Below are 17,264 nucleotides of genomic sequence, written 5' to 3' on the forward strand. Positions count from 1 at the left end.
CCGTACTTGTTCAGAATTTGCCCTGATCAAATAATCAGAAGGTGCGTAGATGAGAAACAAGAAACAGGGATTCTTCACCAATGTCACCACGGACCAACTGGAGGTCATCATGGAGCAAACTTAACCACAAGAAAAGTCTACGAATCAGGATTTTATTGGCCATCTATATTCCGAGATGCGCAAGAGCTTGTAAAGCGTTGCGACGCATGCCAAAGACAAGGTATTATCTCTATGAAGAATGAGATGCCTCGGACCAATATCCAAGCTTGCGAGATCTTCGATATATAGTGATTAGACTTTATGGGGCCATTTTCTAATTCTAATGGGAAAGAATATGTCCTCGTAGCAGTAGATTACGTCTCCAGATGGGTCGAAGCCCAAGCATTTCCAACCAATGATGCTAAGCTCTTCACCAACTTCATGAAGAGATTCTTCGGCCGATTCGGAGCTCCCCACACTATAATAAGTGATAGAGGCACACACTTATGTAATACCCAATTTATGAAGGTGATATAACAATACTGGGTTACCCACAAAATGCCCACTGCCTATCATCCACAGACTAACGGACAGGCAGAAGTCACTAACAGAGCACTCAAAAGAATTCTAGAACGAACCATCGCAATCATGGGAATAAATAGGCCGAGAAACTAGAGGATGCTCTGTGGGCATTCCGGACTGCTTACAAGAATCCTCTAGGAACTACACCCTACCGCATGATCTATGGAAAAGCCTGTCACCTTCCGCTAGAACTAGAGTATAAAGCTCTTTGGGCATTGAAAACCTGTAACCTTGATCCTTCAGTAACCGCTAGGCATCGGAAGATGCAGATGAATGTACTCGCTAAATTAAGAGACCAAGCTTACGAGACATCATATATCTACAAGGAACGAACGAAGCTGACACACGATGCAAAACTGATACCTACAAAGTTCGCTCCTGGAGATAAAGTTCTACTCTTTTATTCTCGATTCAAGAAATTCACTGGAAAATTCAGATCAAGATGGAGTGGGCTATATAAAGTAATACATGATTTTCCGCACGGAGTCATGGAATTAGAAGGAACTACTGGCAACTTCAAAGTCAACGGCCACCGATTGAAAGCTTATATAGAAGACCACGACAAGGAGGAGCATCTCTTCTCATTTGATCCATTCTGAAGACATACTAGGAGAAGTCGAGCTGTAACAACTTGATAAACAAAGCGCTCTTGGGAGGCACCCCTTGCTTATCCTTTTTATTTTCTAATTTTTATTTCAAATTATTTTCAATCTACAAAATATTTTACTGTGCACTAACCCTAAGCGCCGTATTTGCGTTTGTTGAATGTATTCAGGCAAAATACCAAGTTCAGGAGCTTCCTATTGCATTCTAGTTCGCAAGAGAAGGACTCCCAGAGTTTACCTATCGGATAACAGCACAGATCAGCATAGGCCTTCAACGGGACAGTTAGGCCCGAGGCATTTGATCGTTGAGAGTGTTGAGGAGGACATCAGTACGGCACAACCAGCTCCTCCAGTATGACGCTCCAGGCATTTAGCTTCAAGACCCGCTGAGCATTCAGAGCCATTAGAGCCACGTGAGCCGCAGATTATGAATCATTATGAAGCCACCTTGAATGTCTCAAATGTTACGTGGGCATTACTTAGAGACCAACAGAGACTTTATCGAGCTCTCAGAGCATACCTTCAGCGTGAAAGAATGCCCCGGAGTACTCTAGGCCCTTCATCGTTCAGACTAGCATGCCGTGTTCCGCCAACACGACGAGCTACTCCCAGGCGCTCCACCCCGGTCTCAGTTCATTCAGTAGCCTCAGCCGCCGTTCCCGCTCGCGCTACTCCTATCACGCCGCCTATATTAGCTGTTTAGCCTGCTCCAATCATTGAGACAATCCCTGTTCGTGAGATACCTGAGGGCTGCCACTTATGTAACAACCCAAACCAATAACCAACCGAATACGCGAAACAACAACAAAAAAAATTTATACAGTAGAGTGCGCCACGCGCACCACCTTGGGGTGCGCGGCGCGCACGGGCCCCCAACAGCTTCTGTCCAAAATCGTCAAATTTCAATTAAAGACCTCCCACTTCCCGACATATTTAGACGAAACGCTTTTCACAATATGTTCATATAAGTAAAACTAACACATTTCAATCATAATATGAGTTTTACAAAACGGGACCCACATCGGCCGTTTTACGAGTTTCGTTCAAAAGAATACAAGTTCGACCATAAGAGTTTAATTTCCAAACGACACTATGAGCATGGTGTTTGGGGTTAAACTACCCAAATCTCGTTCAAACTCCAAAAGCTATCACATCCCAAAAGCGTCCCCTAAACAACAAGCGGGATCTCTAATCCAATCGAATGCCCTTACCCTTGTCAACGCCGGAGCCTATAAAAAGATAAACAACGAGATGGTAAGCTAAAGCTTAGTGAATACAATAATTATACATATACATATATAACTTACCTACTTGCAAACACTTACAACAAACCGCATACATACGCAACATAATTAGCGTACCTTATAATGTATAACGCTAAAATCCTCGATAACATAAGCTAGTGTACATTATCATATAACGCAAACAATACAATATGTTACAACACAACACATACGCATTGATGTTCACAACATCCATTAGTATTCAAATCCCAAGGCTAGCCCAACGAATGGTATCGTCAACATCGAACTTAATTCCCATTCGTGCCAATAAATGTGGTATCATCAACATCGAACTTAAACCCACATATGAGGTATCGTCAACATCGAATTTAAACCCTCATCGAATTTCACTACAATAGCGGTATGGCTTCATCAACATCGAACTTTAAATCCATACATGAGGTATCGTCAACATCGAACTTAAACCCTCATCAAAACGAACCAACGATATACTCTAGGATATGGTATCGTCAACATCGAACTTTAACCTATACCCCACAAGTAAATAAATCATATACATACATATATAATTATTCCACTCACCTCAACGATTTGGTGATGATTTTATACCTCCGTATGCTTCAAAGCTGAGTACCTAATACAATAAGTACTCAATCAACAAACAAACTTGTTGGGCTAAATACCAACACTTCACTCAAGTGCATTTAATGACTTAAATGCATTAAATGCCCCATTTTTACCAAAACTGCCCCTTAAGGGTCAAGACCATCGTCAATCACTTAAAAGCTAGTGATTAAGGTCTATCAACACTAACTATAACACAATTAGGGTAATTCATACCCATAATCCCCAACTAGGTCAATCATTAACCTCTTTGACTCATTTAAAGTCAACAAACCCATTTCGGGTCATCCACTAACCCAACTAACACCCATTTACCAATTAGCTAGGTGTGCTAGTAATTAACTAACCAATTAGGACTCATAAACATCAATTAACACTTTGAAACCCTAGGTTAGTTACCATTGAGTCTTCATGACTCCATCTTACCCAAGAACACTCAAAATCAACAAATATGGGTTTTATGTTCTTCATTTACCCAAACCCTAACCCTACACAAAATCAAAGTGAGGAAATCAAGATTAGAGCTTACCACTACAACCACAACGTAGCTAGTGAGTAGATGAACGACTTTAATACCCGCACTTTGGCCCGAGAACAACTTCTTCCTCTTGGATTTAAGCTTTCTCACCAAGAAATCACACACTCTCTCCAAAATTAAAGTGAAGAAGATAAGGTTGTTGAAAATGGAGTGAATGATACCCCAAGATCTGACCTACTGGCCTCCAACTCGTCTACAAGTGAAATTACCAAAATACCCATCAAAATATCTGAATAAAACAAACAGAACCCGGCTACAGTGAGGAGTGTGCCACGCGCACCCCTATGTGTGCGCTGAGCGCACCCAGCCCACATCACTCTCTGTCTTCTGTTTAACTGCACAATCATTCCCACACTTTATGTACTCTATATATTCTGCTGTACAATGAAGATTAGGGTCTTACAACTTAATCACAGTACCTGTCTCAATAGAGCCACCCATGGCCCAGGTCTTTGAGATCACCGGGAGCATCCCTGATGAGGAGCCATTCCCGAGCCTATCACACTTGGAGTTGCCATCGGACCTTTGTCTAAACACACTTTTGGGCCCTAAGTTGGATGCATGATAGCCGCTTGAGTATTTGCCAAGACTTGAGGATAACGATGATCCCTTCAAACTTAATGGATACTTCATAGACACCGCTCGACAAAATGGCCAGGATAGTATTTCGTAGACTACTTTACTTTATTTTCTTTTAAAACATTATATAAAAAGTTATATATCTAGTGGAAATGCTACTCTCTTTTTGATATTCATGCAGAAACTTTATCAAAGAGACTGATCCTTTCCAACATTAGGAGCCTGACCGTAGGAAAGCCCAGCACTAGAAGAGTAACCTGACCATAGGGAAGTAATCTTTCCTCAAACCTCTTTCAATTATTATGAACTAAAATCTCTAAGTGTGGGGTCACCCCCGCAACCAACTTAGTATTCTAGAAGATACTATCCTTAATTTATAAAATATTAAAATATTCTATTTCAGAGAATAATAGGGATGATGTTCTTCTAAGTGTGGGATATTGGGTAAAGGTTTAAGGACAAGTAACTGTAAAACGCCAAATTGTGAAAATTCTTTCGTCTAAAAAGTGATTAGCAAAGAATATTTAGGTAAATTCGAAAAATTCTTACCTTGTTTTACCCAAAAGATTCTATAAAATTGCTAGAAATTAGTTTTCGAAACATTCACTAGAACGGAACGATTAAGCTAAAACTCATGATTTATGTCAAAAGATTTCTTTCAAAAAAAATATGTAAAAGGCTATGCATGACCAAGCACGACCCCTACTCCCAAAAAGTGAAGACTCTTGAACCCAAAGTATCTGTATGACCCATCAAATCTGCAGTACTTTGTCAATTCAATTGATGAGCGTGCCTGTGTACGGTTTAAGTTATAACTTAGTTTTAACATACGTTTTGAGGCCAATGGTTAGTAAGCGCCATGCGTAGTGCAGGTGTGATACTCCTTCCGAAATCATTCTGAATAGAGAAGACAAAAGCCATCAGTTTCCATTTCCACTCCTCGTATTTGAAACCGACCAACTCACTAAAGAGTTGATGAACCAGAAAATACTCACCCTAAATTCACCCCCAAAATACATTACCCATTTAACTTTATCCCTTTTCCGCTTATCGAAAAGATCCAGAGGTTAGTTAAGAGATAGATCGATCAAATTTGCTTCAAAAGCACTTGTTAAAAGATTCCGAACTCCTGATTGTTTTTGATAGGTCAAAGACCTATTTTCGGTGAATTATCACTTCCTCTCTGGGCACCAGGAGCAAAGGACAAAAGTTACGAAGAAAGGGTATGCCAAAAAAAAAAATAGCAAAGTCTCTAATAAAGGCAAGTAAAACCAGAGAAGTTGCCCGAAGAAGGATTGTCGGAAGAGCCAAGAAAAATTCTAGACAAAAGTCTTAGTAGAAATCCGCATCTTCCGAAGAAACTTTTTACGGAATTCAAGCCGTTCTCTATCCAAAATGGATACTCTGAAGAATCAAAATCTATCAATTCTCCTTAAAAATTCAAAAGATCTGGATACCTTTCACCCTTCTTTAAACTCCTCAACTAACCCTACATCCCGTCTTCCTCTTGAAAGAATGACTAGGAAGAAGATCAGTGTCGTCCTTACTTAACCGGTGGAGATATCGATGCTTTGCCAAGCCTATGATGAGAACTGTTACACGACTGGTTTCTGAGCGACAATATAACTAGATTAGGGAACCCTAGACACTTGAGTGATAGTGAGAAGCCTGGTCATGTATACTCTACATCTAAGAGTTGGAAAGTACGCCCTTTTTCACTATGGACGCGATTGAAATCTAGCGACCAAAATCATCAAAGTTCGAAACTTTCTCTAATACTTTCGAAAGATGTGACAACTTCTGACAAAGGCATAATAAAAGGATCCAAGGGTAGGCGAGTAAGAATCTATATAAAGAACCTTATATTCCCACTTTTTGCTTGAGGACAAGCAAAGCTAAGTGTGGGGTTTTGATATCGACCAAAAAGTCACGTTTTTACCCCCGATATTAAGCCCTAAATCCATAAAATTCCAAACTTTATCCCCAAAATTAATCGATTTATCGGTTGATCTTGTAGATTAAGTAATTACAAAGACGATGCAAAAAGAATCAAATAAAACGAAGTTAAAACGAAGAATCTAGAGCGAAAACGGTGAAAGACAAGTTACGACCAAGAAAATCAAGTTACGATCCAGGAAACAAGCTGACCGGGGCAGGCCAAACGGCTTGCCAAACGGCCTGTCACAATGGGAAGCGGCCTGCCAAATGGGCCATGCAAACGGGCATCAAATACGGGCCACTAAGCCAAACGGTCCCTGCAAAAGGCTTGCCAAACTACCAGCCAGCCATTTGCACGCAAAATCCACGTCTATTTAAAGGGCTTATTCCATCCATTTTTACACACACTCAATTTCCATTTCACTTTATATTTTCAAGCTTTTTAGTTAGTTTTTAGTAGTAGCTAGCTTAGCTTTTATTTTCTGGAGGATATCCCGGCGAGTCCCTGCAATCTCGGGCAGATTTCTTCAGCCTTTTCAGGTTTTATCCGAAACGCTTGTCTTTTGTATTAAACATGTATTGTTACCATTTATGTTTAATAATGCGTTTTGATATTAAACCTGATCTGCATACTCCGAATATCCTTCCACTTTCTTTACCTTTCAGTAATTAGGACCATTAGCTTAAAATCAACTACTATCCTTATCTAGGTAATTTAACCAAAGACAATTATCCACTTGATCTTTAATTCGTTAAACCATTCAAAGGTACGACCCTAGGTTAACTTACACCTTCTGCCATTAGAAAGTCGAAAGTAAATTTAGGCCCCACAAAATATAAATAATAAACCACTGTTCGCTACCTTGATCGGCTGATTCTGACACCTTGCGGCATAACAACACCGAATAAATAAAACCATCCATTTCGGTCATATCAATGACATTGACATGAAAATGTATCTTGGAGAATTTATTAAACACATCAGAGATCGTTTAAAACTCCGGATCCGAACTAGAAAATTTGAGATTCTTCTTGGTCAAAAAAAGTGAAGGTATTTTAAAGAAATGGATGAATATCCATTACATGAGGGAGATCCAAGAAAAGTATGGGGTACCTGGAAACCTTCAAAAAAGATTTCAGATAATCAAGTTGAATTTTTGGATCCATCGTGTACAACATGGAAAGCTACTTTTGGACTTCTCAAGATTACACAATATGATTACATTGTAATTTTCACATTTAACACTAAGTGGGAGATTGTTAGGATCCCGAAATGTGTATAGTGTTAATGTGAAACATGCTTATTAGATGGTTCCTTAGAAGAGGGCTATATAAGGAACCATAGTAGTCCTAATTAGATGGTCATTGCATTGTAACTGAGTTTAAGAAGCTGTGGAATGTAAACTTACTGAAACTCTCTAATACCAAATATGTTCTTTACCTTACCGAGTCTCACTCAATCAATCATTTCTTCAATTCTCACTATGATCTGACCTATCAATTAGTGCATTTAATGAACTATTTTTCTTGAATTCATGTAGAATACTAGTAGATATCGTTAGTAAAAACATGACTTTTTACGCGATATCAGTCAACCATTTCAGTTATGAAGGGATGAATATCGATATCATTTGGTGTTTCTAGGTCGTTATCCTTCATTTCCCAACATTTGATCCCTACAAATTATGGCATAGGTACTCGAGGAAGTTATGGACCAGGTATTTTTGCTCTTCCCACACTGACGCAAACTATCATATATCCTGAAAGTATGCAAAAGTTGATATCCCACTCCAGCAACATATAGTGTTTGACAATCTAAAAATGTACAGGGACAAGCAATTGTGTCAACAACTTCATATTAGAACCATTTTAAGGTTTAAAAACTATGGTAACTTAAAAACACGGGTCACAATAAGATTTTACTTACTTGATAATAGCTCCACCAAGATGAATAAGGAAAGTTTTCCATTCCTGAATGACAACACGTAATCAATATCAAGGTCGTCAGCATTTTTCCCCCCTTTTAGTATACATTGTAGTTTTCCAATAGTTGTCAGAAACATAGAGGCATTACATTCCATCTCCCTTCCTCCAGTGTGCAACATGTTAATTATCATCCAACTAGAGGACAAGCATCCTTTGATGATACATTTGCAATGGCCAACGTCGACTTCAATGTGATGTGTATAAATAATTACAGTTATAGTTAATATTATACTAAATTTGTATCATAGTAAAATAATTAAAGTAAATATATTTATACTTGACTTACCAAAGTATTGAGTTCCCCGTCATGGTGGTACACGAGTAATATGCCCCAAAAGTCTCTGTCAACATCCACCTGTTTAACTTCCTCAGGGGTGCATAATATAAACATGTTCTTCGACACCAACCACTGAAATCACATGTCTTGCATTATTTTTGCACCAGAAAAGGTCCTCGGGTCGGCAAAAGGAATATATTTTAATGAGTATAATCTATCAGTATTTACTCTTATAGAGTCTATGACAACGAATATATCATCTTCGGTAACCTCCTCTTTTGGTTCCTTCTTTCGCCGACTAACAATCTATTTTTGGGCCTCTTTGTTATGCTCAACACAACCACCTCGAGTGTTAGGCTCCTTAATAAGTTGCTAAGGAACCACGTCCGACTCAATAACATGCTTCTGAACCAGGGATGCCGTAACAACGGTTTGGGTCTCCTCTTCCTGTAATTACAATAACATATTAACTAAACACACACACACACATACATACATACATACATACATACATACATACACACACACACACACACACACACATATATATATATATATATATATATATATATATATATATATATATATATATATATATATATCTTGACCAATTTGGTCAAAATGGGGGCATTTTGACCATTTTCCTACACATACACATATTATATACACATATTTATATAATCTATATAATGAAGTAAATACAACTTATATATATACACACATATCTATACACATATATGTATACTAGGAAGTCAGCACCCGTTAAATGTACAGTGGGCCATCATCCTCCTGTTTTCCTTCAACCACCTTCTTTTATCGTGTAGGTCCATACTGACTTGATGTAAGAAATGGCGATGTAAGAACCCAACTCCTCTTGACGATCCTTATGCGTCTTGTACTTTTTTGTACAGTTAACTTAGCTGACCCACGACCCGTACAGCCCAATACGTGTTGGACGACTAACCACCCACTTCATCTCGATCCTCCGTTGCATCCCCCTCTTGAGGATCTTCCCTTGCATTCTCTTAAAGATACCGACAATATATAAACCCTAGATTTATTAAATAAGAGAATAAATATATTAAATAAGTTTATGAACGAAAATACCTGCTCCAAAGCTTCCTCCATAGCATATAGCTCATCAATACGTCACTTCTGTTTCTCCATTCTCCTCGTTAATGCATCCGATCATTCATCACATTTGCAAAGGGTGACAATTTTGGGTGATGATGGTGGGGCGGTGGTGATTGGTGTGGTGAGGGTGGTAGTGGTGATTGGTGTGGTGAGGGTGATGGTGATTTGTGTGGTGCTAGTGGTGGTGGTGATTGGTGTGGTGAGGGGGTGGTGATTGATACCTTGATGTTGATGGACGGGAAACATGTGGTGATTGGCGTGGTTCCATTGAGTAAGACTGAGTACCAGCACCGAACTATTCGGCAAAGTAAGTAGAAGAAGCCACCCACCAGTCAGCGACGAGTTTATCACTACCGGTAGTGACTTCTAACTCACTCGTAAACAACAATGACTTCAAAGTTTTGAGTTGGTTTTTGATTCTTGGTGGTGAAAAAAATTAGAGAGAAACATTAGCGGAGAGATGAAATTAAAAACATTTGAAAATATTACACAAAAAAGAAAAGAAATGATGCAATATATATATATATTGTTACAATGTAGGCTATATACCTAAAAAAAATGCTAATGTAGGTCACATACTTTCAAAAACTGTATCGATGTAAACAAAAGGTAACTTGTTACCGACTAAACAGGTTACCTTTTGTTTACATTGATCATATACATAGTATTGTATATGTATATTTTAAGTGCTAAAGGCTAAAACAGAAGTTACGCGAAGTATGTTTAAAGGACTTGGCATATCCACTGAAAGATAGGATAGCGGATAATATGGCGCATTAATAAAAGACTGCGGATTCTTTTCGCTAAGCTAGTGCGAATGATTGGACAATCCGCATACCGCGAATATTCTGGAAACTATAAATAGAGAGCATGGCCTCTCATTTATAGCTTGTTGATTCTCTGTCATTTGCCCAAGCCTTTGTAATTTTCACTTGTGACTTTGCCCAAGGAACTTTAACATTGAGTTAAGGTGAATCATGCTAATTAACAATCAAGACCGAGTCGGGGTGGTTGATCACTTGATTGATAAAGTGAAAGACGATCATCAGGGCCCAAAACAATCATCAAAAATCTCATTTCATCATCTTAATCTCATTACATTCAATCCTTAATTAAGTATCTTTAATTTAGGATCTATCAATTGGCGCCATCCGTGGGACTCGTTCAAAATTAAACTCGAAATTTTTTGTTTTCTGCTATTAAAAAATCAAAATTGCTTGTTTAACTTTAATCGTGTATTGTTATGATGATTTGCAGGAAGTTGCTAGGGTATACCAACTGTTTTGATCGTCGGCCATGGCAGCTAATGCGAAACAGGCAAACAGCTCTATGAATGCTGATGTGCCGCATGAAGATTCGTAAAATACCTTGCCGGTTAATTTTCAGGCAAATGTTAATTCTACCGCGAGCAATTCAGCTCAAGAACCGCTCGCTAAAGCATCTAATGTCAATATCGCTAGTGCTGATCCGTAACTAATGGTTGCTGCTGATAAAATGGTTGCACGCAGGAATTTGCAGCAGAACCACGACGAAACCATTGCAGAAGGCAAACGACTAAGAATTTTGACTGGAAAATGAGTTTGAAAGCAGACAAAGTTGTTGGCACTGCTATTGAGCAAGCTAAAAAGATGCCAAGTATGGTCGCGAATCTCGCATACCGCGTACTTACTTATAGCCGTTGAATGATTCAGGATCACACGTTGATCGCTTAGTTGTTGAACATCGCGATAGCAATAGCGAGGATGCAGAGGAACGCATTGTTTTAAACTCTGTTTATAATTACAAGATTGCGAAAGTGCCAAGGGAAGAAAGTGAATATTTTGATGATTCAGATAGTGCGAAAGAAGTTGTAAAAATTCGGCATGTTAAGCGCAGGCGACCACCAACACCTTTTCCCCAACCATGGGGATGAGGGTGAGTCTTCTGATGCTATGCGCAGAGAAAATGCTCAAAATTTCTTAACGGATGCTTTTAAAAGCATTGCGCCTAAATCAATGCAGCACAAGTTTGAGCAACCAATTTTTTTGCAAGATGTGATAGCTAAATTTTGTGCAGAGAATACTGATACACGCACAAAAAAGGCGATTGATATCACTACTGCTGCAGACAAGTTTGTCCAGCATATATCTGATTATCCGATTGTTACACCGCCCATTGTGCCAGCAACATTGGGAGTTTACTCGGGCTTAACTGACCCTTTAGATTTTTTGCAACGGTTTGAGGGAGTTGTAAGCACCTATAATTGGGATGAGCCGGTCACGTGATGAGTATTTCCTATGGTTTTACAAGGGTCAGCAAGGGAGTGGTTCCATAGTTTGCAAGCCCGCAGTATTATTGGCTTTATCGATCTTCGCGATAAATTTTTATTGCAGTTTCAGAACCTTTTAACACAGAAGAAGACGCATATCGAATGCCATGACATTAAGCAGGGTAACAAGGAAACTTTATATGTGTTACTTACGCGATACATTTATGAATGTCAAAAGATACCAAGTTTGAATGAAGATAAAAAAAAATCTCTGGGTTTTTGCATGCCATTAATCCGTAAAGACATAAAACGCTTGTGCGCTGTTTGAGAAGAGATGTTCCGCCAACTTTTACTAAGGTGCAGAAAGAAACATATGATTACATCAGAGGTGGAGAAGATAGTGCTATAACCCCTGCATGTGGATGGGGTAAGGAAAAAAATTGGCGGGATGATAATGATTCTTTCCGTGATGGAAATAATGACAATTTTCGCAGTTTGGGATATCCAAGGCGAAATGGCGACGGTAGTTACCCGCGTAATGACAGACATCAAGGTCAAGGTGATAATCATGGATATAATCATCGCGATCGCTATTCTTCGCGGAAATGGAAAAATGAATCTTTCAACATTATCCAAATGTTAACAAAAATGCCTAAAGAAATTCTTTTGCAAGAAAGGGTAGCGAGATCTTTTCCTGAGCCTCAACCTTCAGTGGAAAATAACAGACGTGATAAATTCATGTTTTGCATTTTCCATGATGACTATGGTCATGATACTAACCGCTGCAGAGATTTGGCAGAATTAATTGCGAAGGCATTTGAGCAAGGTAAATTGGACCATTTGATAGCTCAAGGTGCTGCAAGTACTGCAAATGCGATCATCTTGCCCACAGAGTCTAATGCTCCACAAGTGCCAAATGCTGGTGCGTTAGTTCACGCTTATCGAAAAGCTCCCGTAGTGAAGAATATAGGGGTTAAAATGGTGAATAAGAAAGAGAATTTGTGCGAAATTTAGGTTATTAATGTAGTGGAGTTTCAAAGCGAAATGTCGGTGTTCCAAGTATCTGAGCAATTCGCGAATTGGCAATGTCCCTCTATTACTTTCCCTCCTATAAACTTGAGTGTGGATCTTGATAAACCAGTGGTGGTTTCATGCCACATTGCGAATACTGGCATTATAATTATGATGGTGCATGTTGACACTGGTAGCAGTGTGGATGTAATGTATGAGCAATGTTTCAACAAGTTGTTTGCACATATTAAAGCTTTGCTAAAACCTAATGCGATTTCACTAGCTGGTTTTTCAGGGGAATCAACTTGGCCTATTGGTCAGTTGGAATTACAAGTCGGATTAGTAGATGATCACGATGAATCGCTAAAGCAGCAAGCCTTGTTAAACCTTTATGTAATGCGTAATCAGTCTAGGTTTAACATGATTCTTGGGCGCACTGCTTTGCGCATGTTTGGCGCAATACCATCTACGTTGCATGGAATGGTGAAGTTTTATGCTTGTAAAGGCATTGGTACACTGACTTCGGTGGTTATTGAACCACTTTGTGTTATGATTACTGCATGAGAAAACGTTGTTGTTGAAGGGCATGCGGTGCTCGCTGAATAACATAAACGTTTGCAATAGAAAAACGTTAGTTGGTGTTTAATCATGTTTTAATGAGTGCATACTGTGATACAATGTTTTTATTAATGATTTTTATTTCTCGAAAATGCAAATAAAAAGTAGTGAATTTGTGTTTTAGAGATTGTTTCTATTCAAAGCAGAAAACACTACGTGTGGCCACGCGTAATGATAATTTTGCAAGATGAAAACGCTTAAATTTTACAACACTGAATGAATTCTTATACTGAGTGTTTGCAGAAATTTTAACATGCATGGCATTATTTCGCTAAGTAATGATAAAGCCTACTTATGCAGTAATAATGCGAATATTTTATGAAATTTTAACTTTAAAGCCAAGTGATGAAATTGCCCACTTGTGTTAAATGATAAATGTTGCGAAAGGATAAAATTTCCTAAGTACTTGATCTTGCCATACTTAGATGCTTCACAATGCTAATAAAATTACCTAAGGATCGTTTTGGCGGACTTAGAAGATTCATAATGTATAAGTTTATACAAGCACAGATTGTTACGTAAAAGTACATACTTATTATGTGCACAATAATAAAAGTTGGAAATTGCAAAGGACAAGTCTAGATTATGAATATATTGAATAAAGCGCTATATAAATAAACAACGTTGCAACTGTGAAATATAAAAAGTTTCATTAATAAAGCGCTATGCGAAGCGCACTATGATACAAAAAGTGTAATACAGGATCGCGGTTACAAATGTACAAATTTAACAAACACACAACAGCTCGAGTGCCTTAATGTCTTCGAACGTGACATTCTCCTTCCGGCTAATCTCCTCTAAAGCTGGAATGCTAACCTTTTTGACCTCCTTTTTCGCCTTGGCTAGTGCTTCCTGTGCCTCTCCGATTGGGCATATTTCTTTGGCAATGTCAGCAGGAAGTGGCTCTGAAAGGTCGCCGAGTTGGCAAAGAACGTCATACCACTCACAGCGAGTTGCGAGCTTAGATGCTTGAGCGTTTGCCTTGAATTTTTCGGTCACTGGCGCAGAGTCCATAACTTTATCACCAATCTCGGGCAGATACTTGACAAGTTGCGAAAACTGCTCTTCCGCAAATTCTGCTCTATTTTTAGCGCGAAATTTTCATTTTGAGACTGTTTGAGCACATCTTCGGTCTTCTTCAATTGAAGCTCTAGCTTTTGAATCTTTTTGCGCTGAGCTTGAACAGTTGCGCATTTCTTGTCATAGTGGTCTGAGATAGTGTTGAACCGTTCGACATTGTCTACGGTTAAGCAAATGGCGTTAAAATAGTTGTTTATTCGCTGTCTTTTGGCTTCATCGAATGAAAGTTCGCGGTATTTAGCGTCCACATTCCTTGGCACAAACTTGCAGAGTTTTCGTAGAATTTGTTGGCATACTCGTCTTCTGCAGCTTCATCGGCATATTCTTCGCGGTTCGATGTTTCGGTTTGGGAGGGAAGGTTTAGGTCTTTGTTGCCAGGAGTTTCAAAAATGTCTTCAGGAATATCCCCACCAATTTTATATAACTGCTTTGGCTCCTCCGCAGAATCTGAAAGAACAACTAAAAGCGAATAAGCAAATAAAATTAATTAATGAACGCGGTCATGGTATTAGAATAATATACAAGGTTATGCGGAATAAAGCTAACTTACTTGCTTCTTGCTCGGCTATAGTGCGAAGGCGTCTCTTTCGGGGAGTGGTAACCTCATCGGTTGTGGCTTTACGTTTTCCCCGGTCTTCGCCACCAGGAATAACAAAGGTGTTAAGAATTGGTTCATCAACGGAAATGATTTCACCGTCGCCTTCTTTTGGGCAGCACGCAGGCCTAATAGCCCGAACATCTGCTGTTCTCATCAGCTAGTCAAGATCAATTTCTGCAAAATTATACCGCAAAAGTTTTACAAATATAGCCTAAGATAAAATACAGTTTTGCGCAAAAGTAAAATATAAGCGGTATACCATTGTTTGATTCATCAATCAGTAACGCGTTGTGATTGCCCCATAGCCAGTATATGGAGACTCCGCCGATGTAAAGCGGCACGTTGCTGTATGATCGCATTATTAAACCAGCACCCTTGATCAGCTTGAGGATTTCATTAACAAGATCATTTGGTGTAACTTTATCATTTGCATGTGCGTCAAGCTCTGTACACCAAGTCTTGACGATGTTGCTGGTGCCGTGAGCGGTGTTATTAATAATGAAAAACAAACTGCACCAATTCCCAATCGAATCTTTGGGAGTGGTCATTACGCCAAGGTGGCCGCAAAACGAATACCACCCCGAATCGTGTGGAGTAATGCTGTTGAAAGAGCGAAAAATGTTGAGCAATGACTACTTATTAAGCGCGTTGCAGTACATCTCAAATAGAACGATTTTGTTAACAACATTTGGATGTAATTGAGCAATTGCAACTTTATAATGTTCGCACACGCTACGGAAAAAAGGCGTCAGTGGAAGGCGCAAGTTGCCGTGAGAGATAGCGGCTTCATAGATTGTGATCATATCTTTGGGTGGGGCGTTGGCCCTATCCTCTACCGACGGCGCGATGGGTGAGAATTGAGCCAATAGTGGGTAGTGTTGTTTCAGGGTTTCGATCTTTTCAGCCGTCATATATGAAATGAAGTCATAGGGTGTGTTTGCAGATGGTGATGATGCCATTTTTGATTATGTGCGTAGATTTAGTAATGAATTTGAAATAAGCAAAGTATGAATCACTAAATTGCAAGTAGTGAGTATGGAGTTCGATAAACTTTGATGGAAAAGAAATTGATTGTGAAAGCGTAAAGTTGGTAATGCGAGTTGCTTTGATATTTACAATTAAAATTGAGACGAGGAAGTCGTAGGGGTAATGATTAATTTTTAACGGATAGAGTTACCGCAACGCGTCAACGGTAATTATATAGCCGTTACAGCATTTCTCGAATTGACAGCTTTTTTCAGAATTACTGCTGTTATTATGCGTAATCATTGCGAAAATTAACGGTAATAAATCAACGGTGAAAAATTATTAAGACTTGCTGCAAAGATATTTTCTAAAACCAAACTTTATTCTTTAGAGTTTATCATGATACATTTTTTATGCAAAATGTACCATAATAAACTGGGGGGACTTGATCATATACATAGTATTGTATATGTATATGTATATTTTAAGTGCTAAAGGTTAAAACAGAAGTTACGCGAAGTATGTTTAAAGGACTTGGCATATCCGCTGAAAGATAGGATAACGGATAATATGGCGCATTAATAAAAGATTGCGGATTCTTTTCGCTAAGCTAGTGCGAATGATTGGACAATCCGCATACCGCGAATATTCTGAAAAAACTATAAATAGAGAGCATGACCTCTCATTTATAGGTTGTAGAGTCTCTGCCATTTGCCCAAGCCTTTGTAATTTTCACTTGTGACTTTGCCCAAGGAACTTTTACATTGAGTTAAGGTGAATCATACTAATTAACAATTAAGACCGGGTCGGGGTGGTTGATCACTGATTGATAAAGTGAAAGACGATCATCAGGGCCCCAAACAATCATCAAACATCCCATTTCATCATCTTAATCTCATTGCACTCAATCCTTAATTAAGTATCTTTAATCTAGGATCGATCATACATCGATACACTTTTGAAAGTATGTGACCTACATTAATATTTTTATGGGTATATAACCTAAATTGGAACAAATAAAAGTATATAAAATCAATTAAGGATGATTCTCTCAACAAATTGACTTCAAATTAGTGAATCATAATATCAAACGAAGTTTCGTACATCATCAGAATTGATAATCAACAACAAATTCATAGAGTTTGATCCCGAGTTCATCATTCACCGAAACTGTGCACAATTTGAGCTCCGGATCAATCTGAGAGGTTATAGTGAAATGTAAAAATAAAGATGTGATCAAAATCTCATCCTGAAACT

General features: G+C 38.7%; 1 protein-coding gene across 1 annotated transcript; it reads left to right on the forward strand.

Moving 5' to 3' along the window:
• The first annotated feature begins 12,778 nt into the window (after nt 1-12,778).
• LOC139899839 (uncharacterized) lies at nt 12,779-13,309 on the forward strand. Its single transcript, XM_071882669.1, has one exon. The coding sequence runs from the start codon at nt 12,779-12,781 to the stop codon at nt 13,307-13,309; it is 531 nt and encodes a 176-aa protein (XP_071738770.1).
• Nucleotides 13,310-17,264: the final 3,955 nt, after the last annotated feature.

Source organism: Rutidosis leptorrhynchoides, chromosome 1 (assembly GCF_046630445.1).
Source record: "Rutidosis leptorrhynchoides isolate AG116_Rl617_1_P2 chromosome 1, CSIRO_AGI_Rlap_v1, whole genome shotgun sequence".
Classification (NCBI taxonomy): domain Eukaryota; kingdom Viridiplantae; phylum Streptophyta; class Magnoliopsida; order Asterales; family Asteraceae; genus Rutidosis; species Rutidosis leptorrhynchoides.

Coding starts and splice junctions, on each gene's coding strand:
- LOC139899839 (XM_071882669.1), top strand. CDS start 12,779: ATGTCGGTGTTCCAAGTATCTGAGCAATTCGCGAATTGGCAATGTCCC.